General features: G+C 36.4%; 1 protein-coding gene across 3 annotated transcripts; it reads left to right on the forward strand.

The window, feature by feature from the left end:
* Positions 1 to 1,878: 1,878 nt before the first annotated feature.
* Positions 1,879 to 12,555, forward strand: LOC111146648 (carbonic anhydrase 1). Of its 3 annotated transcripts, XM_022502283.1 has the most exons (7): positions 1,879 to 2,010; positions 2,702 to 2,899; positions 4,452 to 4,570; positions 7,017 to 7,112; positions 9,213 to 9,275; positions 10,357 to 10,512; positions 11,968 to 12,555. In XM_022502283.1, the coding sequence occupies exons 1-7, from the start codon at positions 1,974 to 1,976 to the stop codon at positions 12,082 to 12,084; spliced, it is 786 nt and encodes a 261-aa protein (XP_022357991.1). In that variant the 5' UTR covers positions 1,879 to 1,973; the 3' UTR covers positions 12,085 to 12,555. The 3 variants fall into 3 exon arrangements, with proteins under 3 accessions (XP_022357991.1, XP_022357992.1, XP_022357993.1); XM_022502284.1 differs by lacking the exon at positions 9,213 to 9,275 and having other exon boundaries at positions 1,893 to 2,010; positions 11,968 to 12,472; XM_022502285.1 differs by lacking the exon at positions 2,702 to 2,899 and having other exon boundaries at positions 1,893 to 2,010; positions 11,968 to 12,472.
* The last annotated feature ends 389 nt before the right edge of the window (positions 12,556 to 12,944 follow it).

The raw sequence follows: 12,944 nt of genomic DNA on the forward strand, positions 1-12,944 counted from the left end.
GGTCATCTTGAGCCGGACCAGAACAGATCAACTAATCCGATCGTCCAGAAAATAGAATCAAGTGGAGGTCATTGGGCATTTACTGGCAGTGGACAGTAAAGAAAGAGTAAAAGCTCTGGAGTTCATTAACAGGTCTAGATTTAAACTCTAGGCTTATGGGATGTGAGCAGCCATTTATAATTTGTAGCCCTAGGATGTGTCTTCACCTCTAGAAAGCCTTCTTAGGTTATTGTGAGAATTTAATGAATTAATGCATGTAAAGTTTTCAGCACAGCATTTAAGATATACTGGGCCCTCAATAAATAGTACCCCCCCCAAAAAAATTTCCCTTTAAGTAATAGTTCCTTCTATCTACTAAAACAGGAGCTTAGACCTCTCCCCACAACATTCACGAGCCATAGTCTACTCTGAGTCTGGGGCAGCTGACCATGATTAGCCAAAAAGGGACAAACACTGTGTCTCTAGTCAGCCTTGCTAAAAATTACAAATATCTTCCTCTTCCTTCAGGGAGCCCAGGCACCCCAGACAACTGTAGAACATGAAAGGAGTTAATGACTACCACGGTATGAAAAAACATTACTATGGAAGCTCATTTTTCTGCTTGTATTTTCTTTGAGCATGTTTAGAGCCTTGGGTGTGGGGACCTAGCCAGAGTCTAACACATCCTAGTTGGTTTTCTTTGCCTACTTGGAAATCCCAGTAGATCTTATCACTCACCAGGTGGCAATTCTCACCTTGGTTCAGGCTTAGGTTGGGCTTAAGAGAATTGTAGGTATAAGAGGAGAATTAAGGGATCACCCATCTCATAGCTCGCACAGTGGATATATTGAAGAAAGCAACTGGACATGGGGCTGGTGAAGTCTTGGCTTCTTGCTAGTTGTGGAGAAGTCCCTCAATATCTCTCAACTACAAAATGGTAATTCTTACTCGATAGGATTTGTGTGTGTGTGTGTGTGTGTGTGTGTGTGTGTGTGTGTGTGTGGTGGTGGTGGTGAAATTGCTTTAAAAATCATGAAGAAGGGGCACCTGGGTGGCTTAGTGGGTTAAAGCCTCTGCCTTTGGCTCAGGTCATGATCTCAGGGTCCTGGGATCGAGCCCCGAATCCGGCTCTCTGCTCAGTGGGGAGCCTTCTTCCCTTCCTCACTCTCTGCCTGCCTCTCTGCCTACTTGTGATCTCTATCTGTCAAATAAATAAATAAATAAAGTCTTTGGAAAAAAAAAATCATGAAGAAGTATACAAAAGAAAGGTTTCTATTCCAGGAGAGCTGAATTTGATGTGTAAATAAATATTGGGCTATATTCAATTTCAATATTAATAAAACTGTCTCCACTTATGAATTCCAATATTGCTCTAAAATGAAGGACTTTATTTTCATCCTGTGGGTCTATGAAAATGTACTTTATGGGTAATATACATCACAAAGAGTTAGTAATTTTGTTATCTGATTTTAAATTAGCATCATGATATTAGTTACAATCATCCTGTAAATGTATGAATTATTCTCCTTACTAAAATACTGTCGATAGTATTGCTTAAGTTCAAGCAAGGGTAACATTGGAAATATCAAGTGCACAAATCCGTTTTGAATTTAGGAAACACAAAGACTCATATATGATAATATTCAGCCATATCATTTACTAACATGAGAGAAACAGGGCTTGGTTTTATAAAACCTACAATTTTGATATTTCTCCCTTACAATATAAGAAAATAAAATAATTGGAACTGATCTGACCTTTGTGGGCTTTTTTTATGACTTTCTTTTTTTTTCTTTTCTTTCTTCTTTTTTTTTTTTTTAACTTATCTATACTTCCTGATAGGCAGAGATGATGAAATACTGGCCTATTAAAGGCAGAGAAGTTCCTATAAAAACCCACAAGTGGCGGTTTGACTTGCCTACTGCATGCTGGCTTGCAGACAGTTATTCCAGGTATTATCTTTGTTTGCAGAAAAGAAAACTAAGTAGAAGATCATGGCGAGTTCCAACTGGGGATATGACGACAAAAACGGTAATGTGCTTCTGCTTCATGTAGATAAAAATAATAGCTCATTGCTTTTCCGAACAAAAAAGGGTATAGAGCATTTAAAAAAATAAATAAAATAAAGTAACTATATAGTCATAAGTTAATGGTTTGAATGGCCTGACTTGAATAATTATAATAACTTTACATGTAATCTTAGCACTTGTCCTTTGGGATATGGTTGTCTACAAAATGTGTTCTCTGTCTCTTCCTCTCTCTCAATCTCTCTCTCTCTCTCTCTCTCTCTATATATATACATATAGAGAGAGAGTACTATATATATATATATTTATAGAGACAGAGAGAGAGAAAGAGAGAGTACTAATATGTATACAGATATATTATATATAGTATATAATATATAGAGTACTAATATATATATCTGTAATATATAACATATGTATATATGTACATATATTAATATACAACATATTTATGTTATATATATTATAAATCTAGTACTAATAGTAAAATATTTATAGTTTTGTTGACAAATATTTTATAAGAGTATAGAAAAGATGCATTCTCAAATGTTGAATTTATATTAAGTTAAACAGAATACCATTTAAGATACTTGAATAAATCATAATCTAATAAGCAAATGCTTACTGGGAGTCATAAAACGGGGAGTCAAACATTTGATGAAGTTTTGATTGTATGCATGTGTTTGCCTTGGTAGGTCCTGAACAATGGGGCAAGCTGTATCCCATTGCAAATGGAAATAAGCAATCTCCCATTAATATTAAAACGAGTGAAACGAAACATGACACCTCCCTTAAACCTATCAGTATCTCCTATGATCCAGCCACAGCCAAAGAAATTATCAACGTGGGGCATTCTTTCCATGTAAACTATGAGGACAATGATAACCGATCAGGTGAGCGAAAAGACCCTTCTGATTATATTTTCTTTGACCCTACTAAGAAAATTTAAACAATAGGACTTTAAGAAACGCAAATGCCATCCTCAGTCTTCTGTCACATGTGTAGTGCATGTGTGTAAATTTGCTGCAATCTGGTGAAGCATTTCGGACTTCTGGAAAACCCCCAAGTGATAAAGATGATTTTTGGAACTCCCAGCTTTGTCTTTTTTCAGCCCTTCTCATCCATGACACCATCCTATCTCTTCAGGTCTCTAATATCTTTATACTCACTTCATACTTTTTGAATAAACAGTATTTTTTTCCGAGAAGGTCTAATGATCCATCATAGTGAATATAGAAACTGAAAAGGCAAATATTTTCTAATTGGAATGAGGATGGAGGAACACAGTAAGAAAGACAAATGGACTGAAGAATTTATTTTTGGTGTCCAGAAAAATGACTCTATCATTGTAAAGTGCTTGGGTACCAGTAAGAAAATGAGTCTTACATAAATCTTGCAAGATTTATTCTGTGCATAAGTACACTTATCTATCTCCCCCTCCCCTACTAGACTGTAGTGATTGAATTCCTCATTCCCCAGAACTTAGCACATTTCCTGCTACATGGTAAGATTTTCATAAGTGTTTCTTGAAAAATTTATTAAATGACAATTTCATAAGACAGTTCTACTGACAAAAGGCAAAACTTGTTTTACCTCTTTCCTACAAGGTTCTGAGCCTAAATTTTAGGCAACTTGGGGGTATGTCCATTTTTTAACATTAAATTAGATCTGGTGTTATGAGTGTTTAATTAATCATAAGATTACATAGACGCTGAAAATGACAGTCATTCAATGTTGAAATTTTTAGAGTGACCCCAGTGCCCCCCTGGCACTTTCTCTTCGTCCCTGCACAGGCATTCTCCACAAAGGTGTCAAGATACTCATTGTGTCTTGACTAGTTACTTGACTAGTTACAAAGTATGTCATGTGTAACTTGTTACTCAAAATAAATTATTAAAGACCTTAATGCATATTGTCTATATAGTCTTTGTTGAAAGAATGAATGAACTTGCACATTAAAGCAGATTCAAGGTAAGCCCTGTAAAACTATAATTCACTCACCTTCCCATATACTTCCTTGGCAACAGAAAAAGGTAAAATTAGGGGCACCTGGATAACACAGTCAGTTAAGCATTCGACTCTTGATTTCAACTCAGGTCTTGATCTCTGGGTTGTGAGTTCAAGCCCCACGCTGAGTTCCACACTGGATGTGGAGTTTACTTAAAAAAAAAAAAAAAAAAAAAAAAAACGAAAAAAGGAAACGATAAAATTACAGCTCATGTGCTGAGAACTGTATATTACTCAATGCAATCAATGCTCAGAGACACACCATACATATGAACACCATTATCATGGTTGTTAGGGGGAATCCAACAAGAAAAAACTTTGGCACTAGTGTTTGTTTTCAGTTCTACTTAATCCAATTTATTGTTGGCTTATGTTAAATGCAACAACAAGCAGGAGCTTATGATCATAAAACTAATAATGGTTCCTTTTTTCTTCTAGTGCTGAGAGGTGGTCCTCTTTCTGAAAGCTATAGGCTCTGTCAGTTCCATTTTCACTGGGGCAGCACAAATGACTATGGTTCTGAACATACAGTGGATGGAGTCAAATATTCTGGAGAGGTAATGTAACTTAGTAAGTGAGAAGAGATAAATGCACTGAGAATTACTTTCAGAAGCAGCTGCTTTATTACATAAGTCACTCTTATAATGGCTCCAAAGGAATGAGGATTCTCATCCCTATAAGGAATTCCCAGGCCCCATTAAAATCAAGCGCACACATACCAAGTTTGGTAATAGAAGGAAATTTTTCATGTGAAAAAGGTAACCTGGAGTTGATGTCCTGAGCCCAAGAATCATCTCTGTCTTCAAAATGATTCAAAAAACTGTTATCTTAACATTAGGCTAGCCTCAAGAGAAGGTGCTGCTCTCCTTTAAAGCTCTAACTCTAAACTAACCATACCATTTGCTTCTTATTCAAATATTCAAGTTAGGACACACTGGTGGCATGGGTGTGGCCAGGCTGGAACACTTCAGTAAGACTCTACCAAGAGTGCAAGTTTAATCATAGGAATGGACACAGAGAGTAGCGTACACCTCAATGAGGGTCTGAGAGTTCTTGCTGTAAGCCACCAACCTCCAGCCGCTTGAATTGTCCCCCCGTGGAAGTCAGCGACCCCTCTCAAGACACTTTGTCTATATACACATACAAAAATCAAGAGTATTTATATCAATCTATCAATAAAGCTTCTGGGAGATTGAAAGAGAATTTTTGCTCTTTATATGTATGAATATTAATATATATATATATATATATATATATATATATATGTATATGTACCCATATATACAGATTGACTTTTTTTTTACTTTTAGAAAAACAAATTTATAATACATGTAGTTTCGTGCCTCTTTTTCTGCTTACCAATTTATCATTATCATTTTCCAAGTCAATAGAGTTAATTCTACCTCATTCTTTTAATTCTCATTCTCTTAATTTTATTTCAATATATAAATATATTGGAATTTATTTAACTAGCCCCCACTGGCGGACAATTACAATGCCCTTTGCTTTTTGTTCTACTGGTTTTTTACTTTTACCAGAATGTGCTTCAACAAATACATTTGTACATATACCTTAAGCACTAGTGAAACCACATAAGTAGGACAGATGTTTTTATAAGAGGGATTGCTAGGTTACAGCATATGTGCATTTTTTTACTTTAATAGAAGATTTGGGAAATTTACACAAATATAATTGGCTTTATGTTACATTGTAAAGCTTGGCTAATAACTTTTAATACTACAGAAATCCATTAAATGTTTCTTCCCATTTTTCCCTAAAAAATTGAAAGTAGACTAAAGTCAAATGGGCTGGGAGCCTAAATTAATACTATCTTTTTAGAGGCATATCTGGTTGCACCTAAGAAGTCTAAGTCAGAAATCTCCTCATCTAATTTAAGAAAGATAAAAATAATCCAGGCTAGAGATGAGAGGCACTTAGCCACAAAATGCAACATTCAACTGAGGACAGGAGGGAGAATGGGAGGGGAGCAGGAGTTGGGGTGAATGGAGGAGGAGAGAGAAGGAAAAGTGAGAGAGAGAGAGCAAGCGAGAGAAATTAAGTAAGTGGTATGTAGAGAATTAATTAATTTAAAGTGATATGATTGACCAGATAATCACTTTACATTGGGAGGTCAGAGAAAGATTCCTTCATTGGCATTTGTGTTCAGCCCTAATTCAAGACAAAAGGCTGCCATTGACAGATTATGGGGAGGGACATTCCAAAGAAAATCAGCAACTAATGCAAAGACTTGAAGTTGTGAACCAAGTAAGGAATTTTAATCTATGAGATGTGCTGAGAGATGGCTGTTGATAAGTGGGAAAGTAAGAAATTAATGGTAACTATTGTACTTTTTGATTGAGCAATTAGTAGATGGTGGTATCTTTCCACAGATGGGAAAATGAAACAGATTTGGCAAGGAGGAAATCAAGAGTTGTACTTTGGCCATACTAAGTTTGAAAACCCTGTTAGACATCCATGTGGGGATATCAAGAAGATAACAAGATGACAAACATACATCCTGGATATTCATATCTAGAGTTTCATAGAGAGCTTAGGCTAGAGATAATGTCTTGACAGGTGTCTAGAGGTGCTTAAGAAAATGCCAAGATTCCTCGACTGTCCAGGAATCCCTTCCCATAAATTTGCTAAAAAAAGGACCTCGCCCGACAGAAGATATTTCAGATCCGTTGAAAGCTAGTTAGTTGGAATACCTTGCCTTTCCATACAAAAGCAATTTTTTAAAAGGAGTAATATTGGATAGTTACTATATTTTGGGAAAAGAAATTTTACTCACTGGTTTCATGGAAATTGCAAATTGCTTACTCTATTCAATGTACACAATCCTCCTACAAAGTGAGAAGATAACCTTTCCTATCCACTAGATAAATGTTCACATAAATGTTATTTAAGCCAAGACACATCTTCATATATTAACAAGTTAATTTATAATTTTTTGTCTTCACAATGGTATAAATAACTAATTGACCACATTATCATTTTTAGTTTCACCTAGTTCACTGGAATTCTACAAAGTACTCCAGCTTTGCTGAAGCTATCTCACAGGCTGATGGTTTGGCAATTATCGGTGTTTTGATGAAGGTGAGTAACAGAGAGTTACAGAGCTCAGCTAACACTATTTCTTACCAATCAAACATCAAAATAGCATAAAATAAGGCAGAAAGATATCTGAGTCTTTCTTTTTAAAAATTTTCCATTTTACTAATGGCTACGGTATTTTGCTACAGTTTTCTCTTGGCCTTTCCCTTTTTAAGAGAGAATTAAGTTTTTCAGGTAGGGATAGAATGTGGAGGTGTGGAGTGGGAGTTTCTATTTTCCAAATTCCCTTTCCTCTGAACTTATTATCAAATTAATGTATCATTGGGGGAAAATATTAAGAGGATTGTTTTTCCATGAAGAAAGTTCAGTTAATGTTTAAAGTGGCAGATGTTACTTAAATTCTCTATAGGAGTGTCCCTGAAAAATTTTGTAGGAAAGTTCTTATTAAATTGGGTATACTTGGATCTTTTTGAGTTCTACCCACCAAATCCCAATGTGCAGTTTTCCCCTCCCTCCCCCACCACTAACAAGCAACTGTTGGGCACCAGCAGCGTGTTCAGGAATTCAACTCAATTCTCACACTGTCTACACAGAGATAGCATTAGGTTCCCCAGGCTAAGCGTTCAGACTTGCAAAGGTTACAATTCCCCCACCCTACTTTAGACGTCATTCTCAAGCCCTGTTTGTTAGGTGCTCTTCTGCCTGACTGACTATAAATCAGAGGTTCCCGAGACCTCTTCGTTGGGTTTGAAGAGGTTTGATTAATCTGCTAGCACAGCTCACAGAACTCAGAGAAACATTTTTCTTACTAGATTACTAGTTAGTTATACAAAAATATAACTCAGCATTACCCAAATGGAAAAGATGAATAAGGGAAGGTATGGGGAAAGGCAAAGAGCTTCCTTGCCCTGCCCAGGCACACTGTTTTTCCTGTATCTCCCCAAATTCACCAATCTGGAAACTATATCCAGTCCTTTTGGGTTTTTATGGTGACTTCATTATTTACTCATTGTCAGTTTACTCATTATTTACTCAATTGGCCATTGGCCATTGATTCAAGTTCTAGCCCCTATCCCCTCTCCCATCCCAAGGTCTGAGGGTGGAACTGAAAGTTCCAACCCTCTAATCCCATGGTTGGTTCTCCTGGTGACCAGCCCTCATCCTCAGATTCAGTCCTTAAGTTCCCTAATTAACATAAGAGAAGACACCTTTATCGCTCTCATCACTTAGGAAATTCTGAGGGTTCTAGGAGCTCTGTGTCATAAACATGTTTCTTATTATAAATGTCGCACTTAGGTGGCTAACTTTTGGAATTACAGTAATTCTAGTTAACCTTTATTGGACACTTACAACACATTATACACTGTACCAATTATAACTAATAAAACAGGCCAAAAGTAAGAGGTTGTATTTTGTCACAGTTTTGCTAAGTTCCTAGATTTTGACTTGTATATCCTTGAACATCTTGCCCATATTAAATTAAAACTGAGCTTTTTGTTTGCCACTTTCTCTGTGCTATGAAAAATGACACACAGAGAGCCATTTTAAAATGGAGCCATAGTAGCATTTCCAAGAGAACTGTCTTGCACACCCTGCTTTCTGAACATTTGAACTGAGCCAAACCACCAACATTCCGAGAAGTCAGCAAGAACAAGAATATCCTATTTGAGAGATCTGATAAAACTGAACTTTTGCATAGTGCCCACTTCACATGACCCATCAGTGAAGTACAGATGCCGTCCTGTTTGTCAGCACCAATGAACTCCTCTCAAAACCACTGACTTGATCTCCCTTTTCTTCTATAAAATCCTTGAGTCTATGTCCTATAATTGGAATGCTGTTTGGCTTTCTACCCTAACATGTGCACCACGAATTGCAGTTCTTTGGTCTCAAATAAACACTTTGCCTCTTGAGCTGGTTTCTTGTTTTTAGGTTGACAGGGGTTACATGTTACGAACAATTTATAGAGGACAAGGGCCCACAAGGACATACGCCCAGCAAAATTCCTTCTCCTAAAGCAGTGAGAAAATAACTTACCTTTCTTCAGTTACTGTTTCTAATTGAAAAAAAAAATTAGCTAAACATAGTTTGACTTTATAACAATTTCTAACTCACATCTTATTTATTTTTTTTAATCTTCAGGTTGATCAGGCCAACCCAAGACTGCAGAAAGTACTTGATGCCCTAAACGCAGTTAAAACCAAGGTCAATAGACTAGATATATCGGTTTAAATCAGAGAACAAGAGTTCACAGAACTATTGAAATCATTTGATTATGTATTTGATGTGGGGAGTAGGAAGGCTGGAGCAAAAGTTGCCAATTTGAAAAATCAAGGTACTACTAGATATTACTTGCTTCTGAGAAGGTCTCTGAGTCAGGTATTTGTTTTGTTCTTTTCTTTTTCCCAGTTATTATTTTTTTTTTTGTAAATCTATTTTAGCAGCATGAAATCTAGAGAACAGGTTCCATAGCCATTCAAATTTTCTTTAAAAAACATATCCAACTAAAATGTAACCTTTTTTCCCATTTCACAAAGAAAATGATCTCTGCTTCTTTAGCAGTACAAAAATGCAAGAGTTAAGGGTATTATTCTGAGATGTCATTAATAGGCCACTCATAAACAATCAAAAAAGAAAATAAGAATAAATAGAAGAAGGCTAAAACTTAACCAATAAGCATGTCAATGATAGATTTGTCACTGGAACAGTATCTGACCTCATTCCTAAGAAACAATAAGGGTTTTATTTTGGAAATGAAATATCTTTTAGAGGGGATAGATTATTTAAAAACTATCTAACCTTTGTTTATGCTCCACCAAATGAGGAAGGAAGATGATTTTTGGCCAAAAGTCAGTGTCGCAAATTTTCAGTCTTCTATTACTTTTTTTTTTTCTTAGGGATGCATTTCCATTTTATTTATTTGACACAGAGAGAGAGATCACAAGTAGGTAGAGAGACAGGCAGAGAGAGAGAGGAGGAAGTAGGCTTGCTGCTGAGCAGAGAGCCCGATGCAGGGCTTGATCCCATGACCCTGGGATCATGACCTGAGCCAAAGGCAGCGGCTTAACCCACTGAGCCACCCAGGCACCCCAGTCTTCTATTACTTTTATTGTTTATATTTTCAAGCACACCAGTGTATACTATATAGTAGAAAAATTAATTTAAGTCTCAGCTAAAATTTCAAGACAAAGTATATGCCAAGATAATATAACATAGACATCATATCTGTATATGATGTATTTTATATCATGGTATAATGACATATTACTTTTCTTTTTTCTTCCAGAACAAACGAGCCCCATTCACAAATTTTGACCCATCTACTCTCCTTCCTTCATCCCTGGATTATTGGACCTACTCTGGCTCTCTGACTCATCCTCCTCTTTATGAGAGTGTGACCTGGATCATCTGCAAGGACAGCATCAATATCAGCCCAGAACAGGTAGAATATCAAAGGTGAAAGAGTGGGAACGGGGAGTGCAAAGCACTAATACCACTTCAGTTCATAGTATTAATGGGGGAACGTTATGATTTCAAATAGATTTTTGAGGAGTTTGTTTTCCAATCCTACTGAAAAAAGATTCTTTTTTTTTTTTTAAAGATTTTATTTATTTATTTGACAGACAGAGATCACAAGTAGACGGAGAGAGGGGGAAGCAGGCTCCCCACTGAGCAGAAAGCCCAATGTGGGGCTCAATCCCAGGACCCTGGGATCATGACCCAAGCCAAAGGCAGAGGCTTTAACCCACTGAGCCACCCAGGCACCCCAAGATATGTCTTTTTAAATTATTTATAATTTATTTATTTATAATTATGATATTAATAACTACCATTGATTGAGCAACTCCCTTCACTAGGTGCCTTACTTAGGTTTTGTCAACCAATTCTCATAACAAACCTATAGGACAGGCAATGTACGTAGCCCACTGGTAATGGCCGCTTACTGAGCGTATGCTGCATGTTGAGTACCATTTGGAGAACTTTGTAGGTACTAACCACTTTAATCTTCACAACAACCCAAGGCAAATAGCTGATAGTGTTTAATACTTTTTCCTATTAGCTATTTAAGGAGTCTGCTTTGTACTGCACTATCCATATAAAATCTTACCTATATTAAACCTATATTTAGTATTGAAATGTTGAGGGCATGCCAGTTTTTTGTTCGGGTGCATTCATTATTTTCATTTTTGATGGAGTCAGTGATTTTTTTTTCACATCTCCATAGTTTTATAGGCCAGTTGATGTATTTGTGGATCTCTTAAAAATCTGTCTATATTAAATGACAGGGTTTTTTGGTAAGGTGACGTCTTAAGTAAAAAATAAGAATACATTTGGGGTGCGAAAGGGATTATCCTAAGAGCTGATAAGTTATCACACATTGTGGTCCACAAAATAAGCCTTCAGCCATAGCTTAAGTCACTCTAAATAGGCTAGATTTTTAGCAGAGTAGGACATAAATGCTGAGAACAAACTGATGGTTGCCGGATGGGAAGGAGCTAGGGATGGGCATAATAGATGAAGGGAAGTGGGAGGTACAGTCATGAAATGAGTAAGTTATGGGAATAAAAGGCACAGCACAGTGAAAACAGGCAATGTTATTGTAATTTTACCATACGGAAACTGAGGTAACAAGCAGAATGTCACTCACCCAAAGTAGCCCAGTTGACATTCTGAGAAAGTTGGCATTCTAATCCAGCCCATCATTAATAATCTAAACCAAATACCTAGTTCAAATAAATGTGAAGGGATTTTTTACTTCCTCCCTTCCCATTGGTGAGACCGTTGCAATCAGCAGCTCAGTTTTCTAAAAATAAGTGCATTAATAATACTGGAAATAAAGTGTCCTGTGTAACTTTAATAACCTTTGATTCTTTAAATATTTCATCCTCCCTCCCAGCTGGCACAGTTCCGAAGCCTTCTATCAACTGTTGAAGGTGACAAAGCTGTCCCCATTCAGCACAACCACCGGCCACCCCAGCCTCTGAAGGGCAGAGTAGTGAGAGCTTCATTCTGACGGGACCAGGAAGGAACTTCTCCTTCCACCAGGAACACTGCCCTGCTTCAGACATAACCCAGTAAAGCAATTTTTAAGAAACACATTCATTTCAATACTAGCAAGGCAGCATAGCTGCAAGTTCAACCTGTAGAGCAAAGTTTTAATTTTTATTCTTAATGTTTAATTCAAATAATAATCCATAACCTTGTAAAACTTGTCCTTAAATTCAAGTTTATTTTTGTGGAATTCTTTATAATTGTAATTAAATTATACTAAATAATTTCTTAGTGATTTGTATCTGTTTCCATTTTATTCAGTTTTTTGAACCAGTAAAATAGCTTTATCCCTTTCTTGTCTGGTATGTACTCTGTTTTTTTAAATGTTAAATCATTGGTGGCCCATGTACATTCCAAAAATCTTAAGTGCCTTATTTGTAATATTATTTTGCCTCAAATGTAATAACCTAAGAGCAGCTTGAGATGAAATATTGAAAAATTAATTTTCTTACTCTTGAAGGCAGCTATACAGCTAAGATTACAACTGTAATTAATATTATTACACTGGCCCAAGATTGCTATCATTTGTGTTCTCTGTGATAAAAATGGTATCTTATATGGGAAGATGTTGCTTCTGGTTATTGCTTCCACTTTCCCTCCTCCCATTGGCAAAGCCAATGGTTCCCCACCCCCCATTATTATAACAAGTTAGCTTGACTAGAGAACCTGTAATGCAGAAGCTGAAGAATATTCATCAGAGAATGGTTTATAAAAATGATAGAGTCATTTGGACTTAGAATCATATAAAAACTTCATATAATCTTTTAGTCAGAGGTGCCCTTAACCTGAAGTCAGTTCTTTCTGAAGCCATATCTACATCCA

This window comes from Enhydra lutris, unplaced genomic scaffold, assembly GCF_002288905.1.
Source record: "Enhydra lutris kenyoni isolate GAN:26980312 unplaced genomic scaffold, ASM228890v2 scaffoldscaffold14, whole genome shotgun sequence".
Classification (NCBI taxonomy): domain Eukaryota; kingdom Metazoa; phylum Chordata; class Mammalia; order Carnivora; family Mustelidae; genus Enhydra; species Enhydra lutris.

Coding starts and splice junctions, on each gene's coding strand:
- LOC111146648 (XM_022502283.1), top strand. CDS start 1,974: ATGGCGAGTTCCAACTGGGGATATGACGACAAAAACG. Junction 2,011..2,701: donor GGGATATGACGACAAAAACG/GTAATGTGCTTC, acceptor TTGCCTTGGTAG/GTCCTGAACAATGGGGCAAG. Junction 9,276..10,356: donor TAAACGCAGTTAAAACCAAG/GTCAATAGACTA, acceptor TTTTTCTTCCAG/AACAAACGAGCCCCATTCAC.